Consider the following 20,869-nt stretch of genomic DNA (forward strand, 5'->3'; position numbering starts at 1 on the left):
GAAGTGCACAGCTCATTTCAACACCAGCTCAGCCACACTCCCTCCAGCTCCAGTTCTAAAATGGAAACAAATCCTGTGGGTCTATTTTGCAGAGGTTTTTCCACAGAGCTACTGTGCAGCTGAATACACCAAGCACTTGGAAACCCTCAGATAAAATGATAATGTACACCATATACTCAATGTGAAAAGCAAGGGAACAAGTAACTTCGGTTGAACCAAAGATACCAACAGTTATCAAGATTGATTTGTTCTAGTATAGTGCCTGGAAACCTATCTGATTTGAGTAATCCCACTCTTGGGTCATCACTTTTTCCAGGAAGAGAGGAGGCTATTTCCCATCCCAGTGGTATAACAAGTTCCCAGTGCAATGGAGGGCACTGGATTAAAAGAAGCCCTGGAGTCAATCACTCCTGTTCAGGATATCAGACCTGCTGCAGCACAACCAAAGAGCCTCTCCTCAGCTCAATCCCACCTGCAAGCAGGGAGCACAAATATTCCTGCATATTTCCTCATATACTATTAAGAAGGGAATCTATTTGAGATCTACAGGGCTGTGCAATATGTACAACCACCATAATTTTAAGAAACTAAATTCAAGACTAATAAAGAAAAAAAAATCTTCTTCCAAGAAGAACAAAAACCAAAACCCCATGAGTGACACACACAGTCCCTCCTGCACAGGTATTCATGTTTAGTAGTCAGATAAACCCAGGAGTTGCCTGGACAGCTTCCAACACCACCTAAACACATAAGGAAAGCCTAAGGAAGACACTCCATTTCAATCAGCTGGGGAGGAGAAACAACCAAACCAAACACAACCCCCACAACTACTCTCTTCCCCTCAAAAAACTCACCATTAAATGACCAACTCAAATCATACCACTATGTTTCAAGTTTAAAAACTTGATTGCTCTGCCCAGTCTACCAGAGCATCCCTTCTGCCCCAGCCATCCCCAACAGCCCTATGGCCCATTTGGTGAACAGCACACCACAGAAGCTGAGCAGGAGAAATCAGTGCACATCAGTAATCTGCAAACACACACAGAATCACACTTGAAAAACAATCTGCCTTGTACACTGGAGGAGGCAGAAGAGTCCATGCCATTTCCACTGGGATGAGCTATTCCAGCAGGCACGCAGTGCCATATCTACACCCTTTAGGTTCACAGAAGCAGCACAACTTCAAGAGCCATACCCTGTACGGCTGCAGGTCACATTTCACTGAGCCACAGTACTGTTGAACACAGCAGAACCTCATGTTCAAGTTAGAGTCCACATATGCAAGTACTTGTGGGCTCAGAGAATGAGACAAATTAACAAAAAGCAACATGAGGGCGAGTTCCTGTCCACCCACAAGGGCTGTAAGCTTTGGAGCTGTCTTGCTCCCCCCAGCTGTAATAGTTTTCTGTTTTAGCTAAACTTTGAGTTTTGCCCCTTGGTTAATTCATTTATCTCAGCAAGAAGTGTTTTTCAGCCAGGAGCAGGGTGTCTTTTAAAAGAAGTACAGCCCAAAGCAGGAATGCCTGTAATTCCTGACTCCTACCATCTGCCACAGGTTCACATAAAAGACCTTGTCTAATTCAAGGATTATCAGAATGACAGTGCATCCCACTTTACAGAAATATTAAGGCTGGACACCCTACACTGTGTAAGTACTTCTAAATATTTTCCAGTGCATGTAAAAATAAAACTCCTGATTTCCCTAGAGCAGCATTTTAGGATCTTAAAAAAAAATTCTAAATTGGGCTCTTGAAAAAAGTTCTACTTGCATAGAAAGCAACAGTGTTTCTGAAAACCAGATCACTTTAGGGTTTTTAGACTATAAAGTTTTCATAAAACAAAAAAATCCCTTTCAGAAACATAAACCACTTTCATTAGAGTATCTCAGCTTTGCTCAGTTATTTTGAAAATTCAGACAGTTTAAAACAGGAAAGTCCAAGACCCACCCCCACTGCACACAGTCATTTCTTGACCCTGAGCTTGTGCTCAGCAATTTATTTGATGTGTAATTTGAAAACATACAAACAAAAAAGAGAAGGCAGAAAAAAAATAAAAGCAAATAGTACAATATCATCTCTATGAAATGCATGAAATCACAAGACATTACAACTCCATGATCTTAAAAGAAATTGATTAATAACCCAAACACTCAGCTTCCTACAACTGAAAGAGAAGCCAAGAGTTTCCTATGTTCTCCTATTACCAGCTGGACAACACAACATCAACAAAGATCTGAAGAACCATAAAGCACAGACAAATAGGAAAAGCACCCTCTCATGCTCCCAGGAGATGTAAACATAACTGAAGATAAAGACCTGCATCAGAAAAAACAGAAAAAGATGCCAAGATCTTTTTGCGAGGCTTTTTTTTGCCTGATTTCAGTGGCTGAAAACAACTGTGAGATCCCAGCCCAGACAGCTGCCCAGAAATCCTGTGTGCTGAGTTTGTACAATAATGCTGAAAAGTTAGATAAAAAAATAAAAATAGAACTTTAAACATTGAGAGGAACCAATTAAAATACAAACGGGGAGGTGGGGAGGAGAAGCAAGGGCTGGAGAGGAAAACTCCAGTAGTTGATTAAAGCTGCCTTGTTTCTTAAACTCTTTACTGGACAGTAACCATTGATGTTATCAGTCATCTCAGACATGCAGCATTTTATTGTGTTGAGAGGGCAGCTTAGGCTGGACAGGATATCTGTGCGTCATCCACAGTGAAAGGCTGCAGGCACAGTAACCACCAAAGTATGGCCAAAGGGCACAAGGACAGTGAATAACCAGGGTCAGAATAGAACCAGGAATTGAAGTTAGCTCCCAAATTCATCATTATGCTCAATAAAATCCAAATGCATCATCTTTTAGACATGAAAGTAAAGTACTCAAGCAAGGTAGCATTTTAGTCAGAACAAGAAATTCAGATCATCTGCAAGTTAAATAAGTCAAGCAGTTAAACACACAGGAAAAAAAAAAAGAGAAAAAGAAAAAAGAAGAAAAAGCCACACACATAAACCCCCCACGCCCACTCTTTGAAGCATGGTGCAACTATGGAATATAAGAATTCATAAGAAGAGTTATAGGAGGGCAAAGGGCAGATTAAAACAAGTTAGAGCAAGCAGAGGAAAAGGGTAACACGGCAGCATCAGAGCGCTTATAGATTTAAAAGAAGATCTACTGGATTTTCTAATGTATTTGGCCATTTCTTCTGTCCAAATCAAGCAAGAAAATTCCTGGATGGTGCTCCCAAAAGCCTGGACACCAAACAGCAGACTGAAAAGCTTTCAAGGTTGAAGTGGGGAGTCAAGAGGACTAGATGCCAAATTCTGATTAGATCCCAACAGCAGAGAACAAAAGGAGGCAGGGCTTTGCCTTCCAACACTGTTTTTTGTACGAAAGCAGCTCCTGGGCTGCACTAAGCTGGCATTGCCCAAGGATCTGTTGGGGTTCAGTACAGCAGGATACACACAGCCAGGAGACGCCCCCCACCCTACATCAGCAACAGCTTCACATCACTACTGCAGCTTACTCAGAGGTGAGCAGGAACTTTGTGGTGTTTTCCAAAGATGCCAGGCTGGGCATACACAAAACACAAAAGCTGGTCTTTGAGAGAGGGGGGGGTGTGAGTGTACACAGACGCAACATGCATGCAAAGGCACTGCTCCTTCCACAGTGACTTCACTCTATGAGCTTTACAAACATCGAGAATATTTTTCCCAACTATTTAAACCACTTTGCCACATACGCTGCACATGCAGGATTTCCAGTGGGCTCTCCGGCATGGGGCTTCCAATGTCTAACAGCAAAACTAAACTCAGGGTTCAGCACTTACCCCCCTGACCAATTCTACCAACTGCAGCAAACACCAGGACACACGGTGCCATGGTCACTTAATGCAAGGCACAGCTTCAGAGATTTACATTTGAGGTATTCAGATGCACAGACCTTTCCCTGTGCAGACAGAGAGGTGTTCCAGATTTGAGTAACAATATACCTACTAATTTCCATCTGACACCTCATTAAACTCCCTACCCCTCCAACTTGAATATTCACAATTCCTTTCAGACACAGTGGACTGACCAAGGTTCATCTCAACAGCTTTCCCACTCTAGTATCAAGCAGTAGTTTCCTGTTTCCAAAGTATTGGTGACACTTAGGGCACATTCTGGTTTCCTCTAAAAGAACTTCTTGCATATTTTCCTGCTGCTGAAAGAAGGTGGAGGGAGATTTACTCATCTATTCAGTTCTAGTCAATCACCACCAGCACTCCTGAGGGAGCCAATCCTTTGACTATGGGTGAAATGCAGAACAGAACTGCAGTAGTGAGAAATGACAGTAAAGGCTTGCAGAGGCTACTGAGAATCTCAGAGACGCAACTTAAATCTGCAGAATCCAAGTTCTACAGAGCACTTAGTCAGAATATTTTTTGAGCCATTGCTCTCCAAAAAAGACTTTTGTGATTCCCAAAAACCCCATGACATTACCTAAAAAAGCTTAAACAAACAGGTTAAATGATTAAATACACTTTTCAGTCATTTCCCATCCAGCAGAGATCCAGTTGCTGACTCAACACTTCTGCTGGCATCCACCTATTCCTATTGTTCTGTTCCCCTTGGCTCCCGAGGCGCCGCACTCCAGCCCTGTGCATCATCCCCTGACACAGCTGGACCAAGGCTCTGCAGCACAGGGATTTCTGCCTCAGCAGCACAGCCCAGAAGCCCAGCACCTCCTCCCCTCTCACTGAAGTTGGCAAGATTCTGTGTATTTACTTCCTAGATGTGGATTAAAACTGAAAGATTCATATCTGCTGAGACACAATCCATCCCTTTCATTCCCAGACACTACCCCACCATAAAATATTTCCCCTTCCCTCCCTAAACTGGGCGTCTCCTCCCACTTTCTTGCCCTTGGTGAAAACATTCATCTTCTTGCCATCTTGAGGAAGTTGGACTCATCTCAAATTTCAGCAGGTCCCCTTGTATACCACTTCCCAAAGTCCTTGGGGGGAAGTTTAATCCGGATCCAAACCCTGGAATTGATCCCAAGAGGCTGCTGGGCTCCAATCAATGCATTAATTTTCAAGCATGCTCAGCCTTGCCACTTGGGTCCACTTCCAAAGTGAGCGGACGACTGAGCACAAGCCCAGAAATACATCACACCTCGAGCCATCCACTCAGGATACGAACACACACGTCCTGGTTAAAATACTGCTCCTTTAGCTGTTCCACTAAGACCCCAGGTAAAACAGCAGTGGCAAGGGATTTGCAAAAATACAAGATATCATTGAGAATTCTTGGATCAACTCCCAGGTGACTCAATTCTACAAATTTAAAGACTACAAATTAAAAAACAAAACCCAAGAGGCACAAAAAAAAAAAAAGGCAACCACCAAAAAAGCTGCCCCGCACATCTCCCATGTTTTTGTCGCTTGCTTGTGCATGGAGCTGATAACAATGGTCAGTAATTTCAAATAAAAATCACCAAATTTAGATTCAAGTTCCCAAAGAGGACCCAAGTTTACTCTGCTGATGCCAAGGACCTACACCTTTCCTGTGTCTTATTTGAGACTTCCTGAACAGTTGTTTCTTACTGGGTTTGCTCCTTATATTAGCAGCATTACAGAAGTAAAGCCCCAATCACTTTAAATGTCATCCTGCTCTTTGCTCCTTGCCCCAGCAGCTAAACTAACCCTGGACAGCCTCTCATAGGCTCTTCTTCAGAAGAGAGCCAAAACTCTCACCCAGGACCCAGTGTGTTTATAAGAAATAGTGCAGACAAATATAGGGGTGAACCTTTCTTGCCAGTAGCTCACAGCCAAATCAACACTTGCAAAGCCTTGTATGTTCTGGGCTGCTATATGAAAAGCTTTATGCCATGGTCTGCTCCTACTGAAAAGCAGCTCTTTGATCCATCTGACAATTACAGCCTCTTCTCCCAACACAGCAAACTTCTGATGGGAAGCTCTGGGAGACTGAAAACTGGAAGATTTCTCACAAATAATTTAGTACTGTAACTGAAGAAGACAAAACAAAACAGGGAGATTTTTAAGAACAGCAAGTTTATTCATTGGAGAGACCCACCCGCATGCCTGACCATGGCTGAGCTCATGTGTCACTCTAAAGATCACGGCCTTGGAGAGCTGACAGGGGACTGCAAGGATCATGGCACTGAGACAGCAGAGAATCCAGAAAACACGTGCAAGGGGAAAAAAAAGTTGAACCTTAACACCCTTGGAGAGTAATTATTTTCCTCTTAATTTTACTTGATACCAAAAGTGACTTAATACTAATCCAGGCCAAGTGGCACAAAGAGCTTTGAGCTCACTTCTCTGCTGGAGAGGATGGAGTGAGTGCTGCTGTTAGAGTACAAGAAGCTCCTCTCCTTTCTGATGATTTATGCAACCTAGCTTTAAAAGAGTTGCATTCATTTTATTGCCTACTCTGCACATTCTCAAGAGGCGTTGGAGGCAGTGCCAGAAAAATAACAGGGTTTAACAATGTCTAGCACAAATCCATCGGTGCAAGAGCTCCTTTCTGAAGCGTTTCCAGATTTTTTTTTTCAGTGGGAACATTTTGTAAATAGAATTTAAAATTTGCCTTGAGCCAGGCAACACCCGCTTTTATTCAGCCCTCCACGATAATGAAATAAGTAGTTTCTCCACTAGTTATAACTAATGCCTTCCAGAGGAAAAAGTGCAAAGCAAATGGTTTACACCCTCTCGCATCCCACATCCACAACTTTCCTGTTGCATATGTCTTCTTGCCATGTCTTCTTCATAGATCTACTGAAGCTTCTGTCTCACAGTAAACAGAGCTGCAACTGGAAATAAACCCTTCCACAGAGTTTATGCCTTCCACAAGGAATAACTTGACAAAGGCAAACGAAAAGGTTGCCACTCGATGGGCTGAAACACAAGGTAGAAAAAGCTCCTTTCTGGTGTTTCTCTATGCCCAAGGAGAAAAAAAAGAAAGCAATTTAACTCAACTTAAAGCTACTAGCTCGTTATTTAAAACAAAGCAGATAAAAAGAAAGAAAAATAGCTCCTGAGGGAGCTAGGCAATAGCATAACTGGGCTCATGTTGGAAGAAATCGGAGAAATCAGGTGTTGGTGACACTGTTGAAGATTCAAATCCGACCAATAAAAATAACTAGTCAAAAGAGCAATTCTAGTCCCCAAGGAAAAAACATCACCAGACTATGGAGATATATATACACACACACATATATATGGATAATTTCATCCTGTCTCAACCAAGGTCAACTTACAGCAAACAAAATGGATCATCTTGTTGCAACCACTTCAAGATGTAAAACATCCTGACCACACTGCAATGGCAGCTCTTTTTCATCTCTCACACTGAAAAACTGTGTTTTCCTACTAGAAAATATTTAGTATTTCTTTTTTGCCAAATGAAACAAGAAACTGAGAAGATCATCTGTCCCTGATTTCACAGTGCTTACTAATCTTTCTTTTGACCATGGAAAATTGTAAAACAGAGCTGCCATTTCCAATCTGATGTCAAGTGTAATTACATGACTGCACAAACCCCAGAGCATGTATGTAACTGAGCAGTACCAACACTTCACACACAGACAGACTGTCCTGATTTCTGCACAACTACTGCACAGTTAAAGCAGTGCAGATGGTCAAATGTCAGCAGGTTTCATTTCTGTGTGATAAAGCACACATTCTATTTTTTCCATCCACATGCAGGTTACAATCTGCGGAGGTCCTGTCCCTCCACCTAAACAAGGAGAGGATTTCTCCAGGCAAAATCCCCAACTCGCTGCTCGACGTGGGTGTCATTTCACCTGTACTACCATAGGAAATTTTTGGTACCCTACAACAGAATAAAAGGCCATCCATGGCATGACAAACCTGCTGCAGTGAGGGGATGGATCTTTACTGGAAGCATACTCAACTCTTACCCTTCCCTGTGTTTCTCCTAGAGCATGATCCCCTTGTTTCAGCTGGGAGGGAGGTGGGCACATGGCAAGAGGCAGGTCTCAGCTTCCCACTACCCATCTCTGTGGTCTACTTAACCCTCTTCCCTGGCAAACACAAACAGGCCAGTAGCATCCATTTAGTCTCTCCAAACAAAATATCAATTAATTTCCAACCTTAGGTTTTCTACCTCAGATTAAACCTTTGCAACCGGAATGCAGTTTGAAAACCTCTTGGACAAAAGAGAACCTGGCTATATAGGGCCTCTACAATCTTGCAGAAGACCATTGCAGCTCAAGAATAAGACATATGCTCCTCAAGCCTGCACAGATGTCATCACATCACTAAAACTTTAATCCCGTAAGTGCAATTACAGCAAAATTGCAGGATGAATGCACAAGAAGCATAGCTGGAATTGCAGGGATACTATCAAGAAACACAACCTCCAATGCATCTCCCTATATCTTGCTCCTAATGACAGACTGTGCCCAAACATGTGGGGTGTTGATACCATTTAAATAAAGAAAGGCCACTGGAAGGCATGGAACTCACATCTGATTCCTGCACAGCTCAGGAAAAGACTTCCCCAGGGATTGGGAATTGTTTGCCTGCTCAGAGCCAGCAAAACTCCAAGACAGCATCACAAATAGGAAAGCAGGAGAGAGTCAGGTTTAGCCAAAGCCTTCTTCCTTGAGAAAAATATTAGGCTTTATATAGCATCTATCCAAGTGTTTTCATCTTGGGGTAGGACAAGATGTGGGGTTCAGAGGGTAATGCACAGATAATCCTTTCCTCCTGGTACCTCCGGGAAGGAAGCAGGTGGGGTGCTCTTCTGTGCAGTGATCAGGCAGCACCCCCCAGAGATTGCTTCCTTTACCCCAGGTTTGGCTGAGGGCCACAGAGAAGGGGCAGCAAGAGGGAAAGAGCCTTTGTCAAATGACGACTATGCCATGTGGCAAAATCAGTCAAGGAAAGCCATGGCTTTGTCCTCTGGTAGTTGTCAGCCAAATCCAAGCTGACAACAAGGATGATAAACCCTGGACACACTTTCACTGCACACAAATGAAGCTAATGCTCAAAATATTACTTGTATCTCAATCCCCAGATTCTTTAACCTTAAACTAAGGTTTGCTGAACCAATATCCCATATAGGCGCAAGAGATGTTTCTCTCACTGAGGAGGTCCAGCTCCTTCAGAACATCCTTCCAGGCCACCCCAGAGCCCCACATGTCTGCTCCTACAAAGAAAGGACTGGCACCCAGGGCACTGCAGCTCAAACATACACATAATGTGAATTATTATCTAAAAGCTAAGAGAGAAAAGAAAAACAAAACCAAAATGCGCCCTTCTGAAGAACCTATCCTAACCCTCAAAGATACTTGCAGTCATATGTATATAGCTCTTCTTAATTTTCAGCGTGAAGGAATGCTGCCAAAAACCCATAAAGCAGTGCACAAGTTCTTTTAGTATAAAACTAGCTCCCCCCCACCCCTCCCAAAACGATGATAAAAATCTTAACGGAAAGAGATTCTTTAATTTGTCTCCCACAAAGAGCAGGAAGATCTTTGGGAAGGATGACGGATATAATCAAAAGTCATGGCACATATTTCTTATCAGTGTTTGAACAAGATGTGTTTATTCTTTTGGCAATGATTTAATTTGATTTTAGCAAGCACTCCAAACTCTGCATCATCACTCAGGCAAACTGCAAAGGAACCCAGAGTCCCTAAAGGGAATCTCTATTGCTCTCATCTCCCCTCACAAGGACACAAGAAACTTGGACAAGACCAGACAAACTTGCAGGTTCTCTCCTTCACACCCAATTTTGTACATGCTTCCTCACAAACGTTTGTGCACAACACAAAATTCCACACGTGGAGATGAGGCAGGAAGACACAATGACCCTCAAAGAGTTCCTATTCATCAGTACCTCATCATCCTATTAATAACCACCCAAAGTCTCTCTCCTTTTCACATGTCCTACTCAAAAGCACACAAGAACAGATTTCCAGGGTCATCAAGTCCAGTGCTCTACCAACAAAGAGCTTAATTGTTCCTACAGCTGACCCAGATCAAATGCTGGGATAGATTAAGCTGAAAAAGTGGTTCAAACAGGTTCCACCTCCAGCCTCTCAGGGCTGTGATTCACTTTAACACCCTTCTCCCCTCTCTCAGCTCTTCCCAAGCAGATTTGACCCATTTGGAAGGAACATGTCTGACCGTGGCGTTGGGTGCCACGCTCACAGGCATGGGCAGCCCCGGGCCGTGGGCGACGGTGCGAGCTGCCGCCCTGACCACACAGCCTGCACTGGAGCTTGTGCAACAGCCTATTCCCAGGCTGGGAATGCATTCCCAGGGCCAAAGGCAACCAGCGTGTGAGGACCGTGGAGCTCAGCATCTGCAGCACGCAGCCCCAACATCCTGAAGTGGCTGGGCACAGCACCTCAGGAAATGGGCTCGGTATGAGAGAGGAATCCCTGCTCTTCAGCTTGAAACTTGATATTAATATGGGGGGAATTACTTCGTCCCCTTAAACAAGGACCATTTCTAAACCCAAAAGTTAGTCTCTACTAAGTTTTTCATGAGTTGGTATGTGTGTCTTGTGACCAACCCAGCAACAGCTCTAAAATCTGAACTGCAATTACCAGTGACAACAAAGCGCTGCTTCTATTTGCACATTGAGAGCTTTTAATTTTTTCTTCTTTTTTAAGGAATTCATGCCAAAGTCTGCTTCTTGTTTGCAAGCTTAAGATGGGTGAGGTTCATCATCACCAATATATTTTAATTGAGCATTAACAAGTCTCCCTCTTTTGAGACAAGTCATTAGTGAGGCTGCTCTTCCTCAGAAACGAAGCCAAGTCAATGCTAATCGGGTTTTCCTTCCCCAGAGTACAATACTTTGCTGGATGAACAAAGTCAGTGCACCTTGTTCAAATCCAGGAGGTAAGGGGGGGGGGGGGGGGAAATCAGAGCTGAAGCCTTTTAAAAACCTGCCCTGACAGCAACAGTGACGAGTGGCATTTAAGCAGAGTGAGAACGCTCCTGAGCGCATCGCTTCTGACAGATGAGCCCAGCCAGTCAACCATAGGGACTCCACAGCCCCACCGCTGCTGTTCAGCGAAAGTTGATCAGATAGCAGCAGACAAATAACACCAAGCAAACACTCCAAGAAGTGCTCTCTCCACATTTAAGAGTTTATAATTAACCTAGGAAAAAAACCAAAAGTTACCCATTTGGGTCTCCTGCGTGGAGGCAGCAGAGGAACCAGGCACACGCGGGGCTTGGGGCTCCTGCAGACAGGGACAGCGAGAGCACGCTGGTTTCAGTTTACCTCTCGCTCTCCCCGAGTCACAGACCCGCCATCCCAGGCGTGCAAGCCTTGAGCAAACCTTTGACAGACTTCTCACCACCTGTGTCATCTCCTAGCTATGCTCTCGGCCTTTCAATTTCTATTTTGTTTTCTCTTCCAAGTGGCTGAGGTTCTGTCTGCTTTGGGGCTCATACCCCGTGCTCTCCACTTGAAGCCTTTTCTTTAGGAATACACACACGCGTACTCACACACACACACACAGAGCTTTGGCTGCTTTGCCACTCTGGCAAGTGTCAACACAGCTGCTGTCTCCGCTGGAATGTAAACCAATATTGTCGTTAGATCTCCCTCAACCCCTGGTAACTTCCTCCAAGATTTGCACAGCGTGTGGCAATCCTCTCCACTGCCACCTTACAAAGCATCAGCCCAAGCTGGTTAAAAGCAATCAAATAAACAATTTTTAAAAATGAAATCAAAGCTGCACTTGAAGTTTGTGTCCCGCTCATGCCCATGAAGCGCAAAGGGCTGTAGAAAGTAAAATGCATCTATTGCACACACATTTATCCTCATATAATATGCTTCTACAAACACCCTGTGTAAAATACCTTGCTGCTGCAACTTATAATGCAAGGTATTAACAGCACTGAGTAAAAGAGGTGTTGGTGTGGACGCTAACACAGCATTTGCAGCAGAGGACCTTTGTTTGCATATTACTTTGCTTTAAAAAGTAACCTAAGAAGGGATTTTTAACAATTTTTAGTTATTTCCTAGATACTATCCACTTGAAACCACAAGCAGTAATTTTGGCAATAAAAGACTCATAAAAGAGTTATAATGCAGACAACACAGCTAGTATTCAGACTGCTACAGGAATGCAATCTGTGTGCATTGCCCACCATAAAAACTGCCTTGCTTCTCCAGTGAAAAAACTACTACATTGGCTGATGAGGCTTCCCAAAACAAATTCACTGTCCCAAATGTAAAGATTTGAAGTTCACTCTCATTTAGATATTTAGCCCAACAAACTCTGCTTCCCATTGTAAAACGCAAAAGTCTCACAAAAACAAGTGTATATTCCGCACCTAACTTCAGCGGTGAAGAAACTGCACGTATTCACCAAAAGTAAAAATACATTAGCGATATCACAGCTGAAACCTAGAGTCCTTACCTCGCTATACTGGGACTGGGCATTGTTTTCCAGGTACAACATGTTAGCAGTCAAATTGATCAACGCTGCTGTTCTTTCTTCTGGCTCCAGGATTTTGACAAACACCTCCCACCCCCTAGAAGACCCTAAAAATATGGGATGCTACTGTGGAGATAACAGGACTCAGAGTGTGCCTCTCTGCATAATTGAAGTTTCCCTTATATACCTAACTATAGGCAAGGAGGAGGAGGTGGGGCTCTCCTGCCTTACCTGTCCAATCTGTCAAAGTGCCACCTGGAGTCCTCCACTCCAATGGAGAGAGGCCTCTCCCAGCTCATTAAGTAGTTAGAATTCCTTATCACCAATCTCTAAAAAGCAAAGGGAAGGGAAGGGGGGGGGTGAATGGCCAAAAAAAGAGAAAAGAAAAAAAAGAAAGACAGGCAGGGAAAAGAAAGGAAACAATAACTTTCCCCTGTCACTTTTCTACAAGTTTAGGAACTCAAAAGAGAGACACGGAATTGCTCTAAAGGAGCTCCAAGAAACTTCTCCTATTTATTTTCTAAAAAGATTCCAGGGCTGTTTTTTTCCAAGCACAGGTTTTGCTGCTACCAAGAACCTAAATATTCACAAAGGGATCAAGATGCAATGCTCAACACCAGCGGTACAGCAACACAGCAGAGTTGGCTGCTGCTGTGTGCAGATTTGGGACAAAATCCCCAAGGATCTTTCTGAGAATCAATCACTGGTTCCATGCACCATAATCCAGCTACATTCTCCGTCACCTGTGTGCTTCCATCCACACTCACAGCCAGCAGTCCTGTGTTTGCAGGCACCACTCCAGCTATTTTTTCCCCTCCTCTGCAGTTGCTTCAAGCTTGCATCATGATTTTAAAAACAAGTAAAAAAACCCCAACTCGTCCAAAGGGATTCACGGTGTTAAATTAATATATGGGACAAGATTTCGGGTGCCGCTCATTAAAAACCACCTGGACAGGATGCCCACGGCAAACTTTTGAAAAGATAGGAAGAGCACTTAGCCGAGATCTGCAGGAGAGATCCCCACTGTGATTTTACTCTGGACAAGCAGACAAGCCCCCTGTCCTGTCCTGTCCTGGTGTCCCCGGGGAGCCCCCGGAGCGTGCGGGGCTGCGGGCTCAGAGCCGCCGTGAGGATCGGCCGGGCGAGCGGGACGCACGGCGGAACAAAGAGCTGCTCCCGAAGCGCCACCGAGCCAGGCGAAACAGAACACCTTTCCAAAGGGCTGGGGAGGGGGGAGAGAGGAAAGCAAACATCCAGATCAGAGCGCGGCCCAGCCCAATGGCAGCGCTCCGAACTTCATTTGAGGAGCGGTCCTCACGCAGGGCTCTGCCGAAATGCCAGCGCTGCCGGGGAGCACCGAGCCTCCGGCTGCGGGCGAGCGACCACGGGGGCTTTGCAGGGAGGGACAAGGGTCCCGGGCAGGGCTGCCACCCACACAGAGCCTCAGCACCTCCCCGCTTCTGCCCCGGAGCGGCTGCTGCTCCTGCCACGCCTGGCCCCGGGCATCGTTTAACCCCGGCTTCCCTGGGCACGCAGGGAGGGAGCCACGGCGAGAGGGAAGCGAGCAGGCTGGGCTGCTCACGGCTCCCGGGCTGCCTTCCCGGCACACGGCAGCTCTGCAAATTAAAGGACACTGCAAGCTCACCGGCCTGTTCCAGGCTGGAGCAGCCAGCACATTCCTAAGGCTGCCACTAATAAAACGGGGCAAAACCATCTTCAGGCAGGAAGCGAAACAAGAACACAGAGCAGAGGATTACAGTGTCCCCCTTCCCCTGCAGCAGCCCCTTGCCACAAGAACCAGGGGTCTGATGTAGCTCTCACCCTGTAAGCACAGCTCACCGGAGCTGCTGGGTGCAAGCAGAAGGCTGGAAGCATTTCCAGTGCACCTTCCCAACTCCTCTTCACCGAGCACACTGCAAGGAGGCAACTCTGAGAACAGGCTGCAGAGAGGAGCACTGAGCCCTCCCGACCCACCACAGCCAGCAATATCCCAGCTCAGGGTCCCACCTGAGCTTCACACACACCTTCAGCGCTCCTGAGCTACCAGCAGAAACACAGCCAGTTTCCCACAGCACAGGAGCAACCCAAGAGACCACTGTCAGGGCCCCTTGCCCTCCTCCCCATCTTCCCCAGCACCACCTTAGACCAGGGACTGTGCCCGATGTACTTATCTGACCTCACCTGGGATGGGCACAAGCCAAAAAGCCACACCAGAGCTAATCTGGAGATCCAGGTAAAGTTTGCAGGGAGCAGCCACAGCACCGTTAGCCGAACGGGGCACTTCGCAGCACCACTGCAAAGCTTACACAGAGCTGGACATGAAGCCAGAATTCATGCCACCCATGGATCTTCTGTTGTCTAACAGTGTGGAAAAGTTGTGCTGTGCTCAGATGACCATTTTGATCCCTAAATATTGTCAAGTTTTTCATACTGGCCCACGAGTTCAAAAACTATGGAGGGGAAGGTACATACATAAATCTCCTAACCTCAGCAGGTCATGGTAAAATCCTCTTTCATAGCTATACCCTGAAACTCAGAAGATCCTCCTTTTCCAGGTCATTAATGCAGCATTGTTGTGTGAGGTATCTGCCATCTTCTGCCCCACAGGTGGCTGGAGGTGGCTGTGGGTGAAGCAACACCCAGATACAGAGAGATACGTGGAAGTTTATCCAAAGAGATCTGCATGTCAAACACGAGGAGAGGTGTATATAGCATGAATAAATTGACATGTCAGCACAAATCCCTGCCCTCTGTACACACAGCCCCGACCTGGCTCAGTGTTTCAGATGCATTACCCTGTGCGGTCACCTTGAACCAAATGCTGGACAAGTGGCTTTTTGCAAATCTGTCATCCACAAGGGACACAAAAGAGGACACCACTACACCAGCAGGGGTGGCAGGAGGTAACAGAACAGGCACCAGACACTGTGCCCACCAATAGTGCTGCAGCCCAGGCACAGGTGTGTCCCTCTCATCACCCCAGGGACCCAAACTTTGTTCCACTGGCTTCAGATCTAAATGCACTCTCCTCCTAAGATGCTCTCCTGGCTGGTGCCATGCCCTGGATATTCACACTGGCACCAGAGGCACAAGTGAAAAGTAAAGGGTTGAACCTTTCTACCTTATCATGAGGAAGAAAAGTTCCCCAGACCCTATTTGATTCTCTCCTTTTGCAGGTACAAAATTTTTGTATAGATGAGCCTACAACAACCTAATGGCAGCCAGGCAGTATCTCTTTGGGGTTCTCAGAAGAAAACTTGATTTCCTGAAATATCATATGCTTAAATGGCTGAGTCATAAAAACAAAAGGACACCCTCACCCTCCTCACACTGCACACTCACTTTTCAGCTGTGGGACAGTGATAGTCATAATCTGTCTGAGCCTTCTGGACAGATGTGCAAGGGAATCATCAACTGTAATGGTCTGAAGTCGGCAAGACAATCTTTGTAAACAAAGATTATGCCTTATCACACCAATTAGCCTAATCAGAAAAAGCAAACAGATTCAGGCAAAGGCCCTCCTTTCACACATTAATAAGAACGACTGCACACTGAGGGCAGATGAATGAGGTTTAACTGCTTTTAGAGTCCAACAAGCTCTCCCCCAGCCCAAACAGAAGAATAAAGTAGAAAACAAAGAAAACAAAGTGTCAAGAGAAAAGCCTGGCACTTATGCTCTGGATACTTAGTTGGATTGAAATTTAAAAAAGTAGCTCAGCCTCAGGAAAGGAAGTCTTATAAAAGTAATTTACCTCAAATACTGTAGGAAACTAAAAATAATAATTGCTAGTTAGATTTGAAAGTTTCAGCTGCAACCCTCCCAGGTCTGATTCAGATATTCTAGAAAGTTTCTGGCAATGCTTTGTGGCTCCTGCTGGTATGCCGAAGAACAAAATAAAATGCAAACAAGACCCCTAAGTTTCCAAAATGAGCTGTTGGCCAAGTCACACTGCTGATTCAGAGTCTTTGCTTGAATGCTCTTTCCCTGTGCTTTTACATGGCTCATCCCAGCTCCTCTCACCAGTACCACGGGCAGGTTCTCAATAACCCTCTCTGGTCGCAAGGTAAGTGCGCAAAATTGTGACGATTAAAAATGTCATTACCACAACTGCAGTGGTAATTGGAGATTGTGTAATTTCTTGTAGAAGGGGGGTGTGTGCATGCACACCTGCCTGTGTGTTAGGCAGTTCATGCAGAATTTCTTGCATATCAAATGAAAAAAATCTGCTCAGACCTCTCCACTTGTATAAAAATAGCATCTGGATCGACTGCGTCACCACAGACTGTGACATTCACTTAACTCAGAAATGTTTACAAATTAGGACTGAGATAACAGGAGGAGGAGGGAAAAAATAGAATATAGTTTTAGGAGGATTTTTTTTTTCTGTTGCCTCTGAATAACTGCTGAATGCTCAAAAAACAAGCCTCTGCCAATTGGCTTTGACAGTGCAGATCTTACAGGGACAAATGCGTGCTCTGTGATAGCAGGAAGCCAGGTTAAAGAGCCAGAAGAAAATACTTTCAAAAAAAACCCCAAAAATCAACCTGCCCTCTTGAAAAGTCATGCAGAGCTGATCTTCATTGCTGAAACCACAAGGAAGAGAGGGAAAAACAATGTGGCCCCTGAAACAGGGACTTTCCTCTTTTTTGTTTTTAATCTAACCATTTATGGCAAGACAGAACAAATAAAAAAGAGATGAGGTATAAAAGGCAGCATCCTACTTGCTGCTGACTGGCTACAGCCTTGTGTGCATCCCAGCAGCACATGGAACTGCAGCTGATCCATACACAAGAGAGGGACCAGGCACCCCCAGCTCCCAGAGAAACATCTCTGCTGCACCTGAGAGCACAAATTCAAACCTCCTGGTTCCTCACCACTGACCCAGGGACAGGCCTGAAGTCCAGAAATTTCTTTGAAATGCACTCAAATGTACAAACCTTCACGTTGGAAACACGCCATGTCTGCAGGTGTTTAGTACTGGGGATCGATCCCTTCTTCCAGGGACTCCTAACTTCTCCTTCCCAAGGAACATGCCCTCCCCAAGGCAATCCCTGTCACAACAGCCCTGCCCTCCGACCCTGGGTAAACATCTGCGCACGCTGCTTATTTGAGCTCCTACAGTCTCGTTATCTCCCCCAGAACACCCCTAGGGCTAATTAGAGAGTTAATGGCATCATGTCAAGAGATAACGCTACGTGGTGGGGGAGCAGGGAGAGGGAAGGTGGAAAGGAATTGTGAAACAAAACCAGTTCCCTTCACAACCGCTGTGCAATATTGGTTTAGGAAGGGTGCTCGCAGCCCCCGGGGCCTCTGCCCTCCGGCTGCCGAGCTCCATTTAATGAGAGACAGCAAGACACTCCTCCGGAGAGATTCAGCTCTCCAGCCAAGGTGATGCAAGGTACCCACACCTTCCCCACTGTCTGCACAACCAAAAACCCTGTAACCCCATCAAGGGTCATTCCCACCGAAGTGCCAGCAGTGACTGACCTCCCGCAGTTGGTGCATGACATAGGAGGCAGACAAAGCATACAGATCACTTATCAAAAAGTGTTTCTGCTTATTCCTGGTGCACCTTTCATCTAATTTTCCCACTTCTACTGGACCCTAGTGATTCTTTTTAAAGGAATTTGCTTTCACTATGAAAGCTTAGAGGTAAAAGCATACAGACACATATCTTGGCAAGGCAGCACATAAGCTTACAAAACTACCAGCCAGCAGATAATTACACACTGATGAATGCAAACCCACGGGTCAGTAGACACTCATGCATGTAGATGTGTCCAGGGGACTCTGGGGGCTCAAGCCAGGGCAGCTCTTTGGTTGGAGTAACAACCCTCAACACTCAAATTGCATTTTTGCCTCACAAGGATCTATGTATGCTCAGCACAGTATGATTGACCACCCCCAACCCCCCATATTTATAAAATATTTTTTAAAAGTTAAGAGAGAGGAAGTTACACAAGAAAATTCATGAAAATTGCTCCTAATTAGCATAAACAGTCCCATCCCTCCAGCTGGAGACAGGACAGGGTCATGGCACAAACCTACATCCCCAGAGACCAAGCACTTTAGCCAGGGAAAGGGACAAGGAGATAGCAACAGATTACAGAGCTTTTGTTTTCACTTAGAGAAAAGAGCAACTGTTGACAGACCAGGGCTGTTCTTGCACAAGCAGATGAGGGGAAAGTCCCTTATCTTATATAAACTACAGACAGGTTTCGTGAAATGCACAACTGTTTCTAAACGCACAACCACAGCAGCTCCTTCTAACCAGCCTCTGCTCTGCTGCCAACTCCCTCCCACCCAAGCCCTTTTACAATAATCCAGTATTTAAAAGAAAGTTACCACTTTGCAATAATTCAAGAAGATTCTTCTGAATGCCTGGTTACACCCTGACCCTGCAACCCATGGCCATTCACACTTTTCCTATTAAAACATCACTGTTATCCAATTTTGCCCAGCGCTTTGGACCACAACACACTTCCCAAGGCAGGAAGCCTGCTTGTGCCTTTTTTCCTATGAAGAAATGCTGCACTTTGCAGTGCTGGTCTTTTCCAGAAGACTGATCACTTTTGCTTCAGACTTGTTTAATTTTAATCCAGTCTGGACATCACCATGTGGTCCACTACACCCATCTGTGCTCTCAAGGAGGAATAAAAGTGCTTCAGAGTACCTTCTCCTTCTATTTAAACAGGCTGGAGATAGAAGTCCACACTTTTCAGAGTGACAGTTATGTTTGTTACTGAAAACTCCTTTGATCTCTCATTAATCTCTGCAAATTCAGCTGCTGATTAGAGAAGAGTTCAGTCAGCAGTGAGCAAATGAACCCAGGCCACAAACCACTCCTTAAATTATGCTTCACAGAGACAGATTTAATTTTTTGTGACTGCCTGACAATTCATTCCCTCATTAATTTCAGTGCTATCAAATCAGTGACAGTGAAGTGGAAAGCAGATGGTAGAGATTCATTCAGTGGAAAATGTCTCCATTTGTAGTAGTCCAGAAGTCTCCTCGTGAAATATTGGAGGGAAAAAATAATAGTCATTAAGAGGACTGTGGGCAGGATCTGCAGAACCACAAAGCAACATATATAGTGAGACTTTGGATGCCTGAGACTCTCTTCAAAGCAAGAATCTCAATTAATGCAAGAGAATTTTTAAAACAAAAGCTACACCCCACAGCTGGCTGCAGCACAGACACTTCGCTGTGCTGGACAAGGAAGGGGAGCAGGACACTCCCAGGGCTGTGCTCCAGGTTTGTCTCAGCCTGGAAGGAGAAACCTCTTCCTGGCAGGGTCAGCTCTGGAGCTTGAAACAGCACTGTAAGGTGCTTCCCATCCTCTATTCACCTCACCCCACAAAGAGGGGTACCCTAAAGCTCCACAGAGTTTTCATTTGGCTGGATACAGACAGCTCAATTCATCACCCTTCCAGCTAACATGAGAAAAGGACCTTATTTTCCTTCTTCACACAACATGGTTTATAATTAAAACAACTCAACAAAAATAAAAACACAAACAAAAACATCCAGAGGAAGGTGAATTTTGGGGGAAAAAAAAGGATCCTACCAACTAGATAGAAACAATGAGTGAAGTTCCCATCCAGACAGCATGAACCTTAAACTTGCTCCAGAGGAAAAAGTGCCTAAAATCTATTGTTTCAAGATCAAGATGCCTTTTAATTAGGTGTTTGTGTAGACCTTTAAAGATATAAAATAAGCACTAACACATTATTGCTCCATACTTGCTCAAGGAGCACGTGTAGCACCATGGAAACCTCTGGAAGCAGGCCTAGCTGCTTGAGGAAGATGTCTTCTGAAGTGACTGCTTCTTTTGTTTGGAGGCATTTGCATACAGGCAGAGGACTCCAGTTACCACACTCTTCCACATCAGGTGCTCATAGTGCTAGAGTTGTGGAGTTAAAGCCACACCTCCTGAAACACCCCATTTCCCTGTGACTCTCTCTCTGTAGGTTTGTGCTTTTCAGCTTAAAATTAATTTATTCCTTCCCAAGATGAATGTACAGCAAGATGCTGAAAGGGAAGAAATATTTAAAGGAATTTTAAATATGCTTCTAAAGTGATCACACAGCTCACAGATCACCCATTAGTTTTCTTCAGTACCATTGAGAATCCTGGGAAGTGACATTAAAAACAAAACACTCTGTTTAAGGACACTACTCATCAACTGGCTGCATTCCTACAAGCAGAAATGTACCCATCCCTGGTCTGCAACCAGAACTAGAGCCCAATAGCACAGGAAAGGGAAACAGGGGAAAATTATTTTAAAGAAACATGAATATGTCTTTAGAGCCCTGCTACACACAAGACAAGAGAAGTCTTCAGACTGAATAAACTGAACATACAGATACATTCTTTACATTCATTCTTATCTGAAAGAACTGACCATTCCTAGATCTGGATCTGCAGCCCTAAATGT

At 44.9% G+C, this 20,869-nt stretch overlaps 1 protein-coding gene across 8 annotated transcripts in view; it reads right to left on the minus strand.

Moving 5' to 3' along the window:
- The window catches only part of TP63 (tumor protein p63), a 103,124-nt gene that overhangs the window by 55,291 nt on the left and 26,964 nt on the right, over positions 1 to 20,869 (minus strand). For 3 of the 8 annotated variants that reach the window (XM_038146164.1, XM_038146159.1, XM_038146158.1), the window contains exon 1: positions 12,414 to 12,751. The exons of the other annotated variants lie outside the window; for them this stretch is intronic. In XM_038146164.1, the coding sequence (XP_038002092.1) occupies positions 12,414 to 12,455 (42 nt within the window). In that variant the 5' untranslated portion in view covers positions 12,456 to 12,751. Of the gene's footprint in view, positions 1 to 12,413; positions 12,752 to 20,869 lie in introns of those variants that run through there. 8 annotated transcript variants of the gene reach the window in all.

This window comes from Motacilla alba, chromosome 9 (genome assembly GCF_015832195.1).
Source record: "Motacilla alba alba isolate MOTALB_02 chromosome 9, Motacilla_alba_V1.0_pri, whole genome shotgun sequence".
Lineage (NCBI taxonomy): Eukaryota > Metazoa > Chordata > Aves > Passeriformes > Motacillidae > Motacilla > Motacilla alba.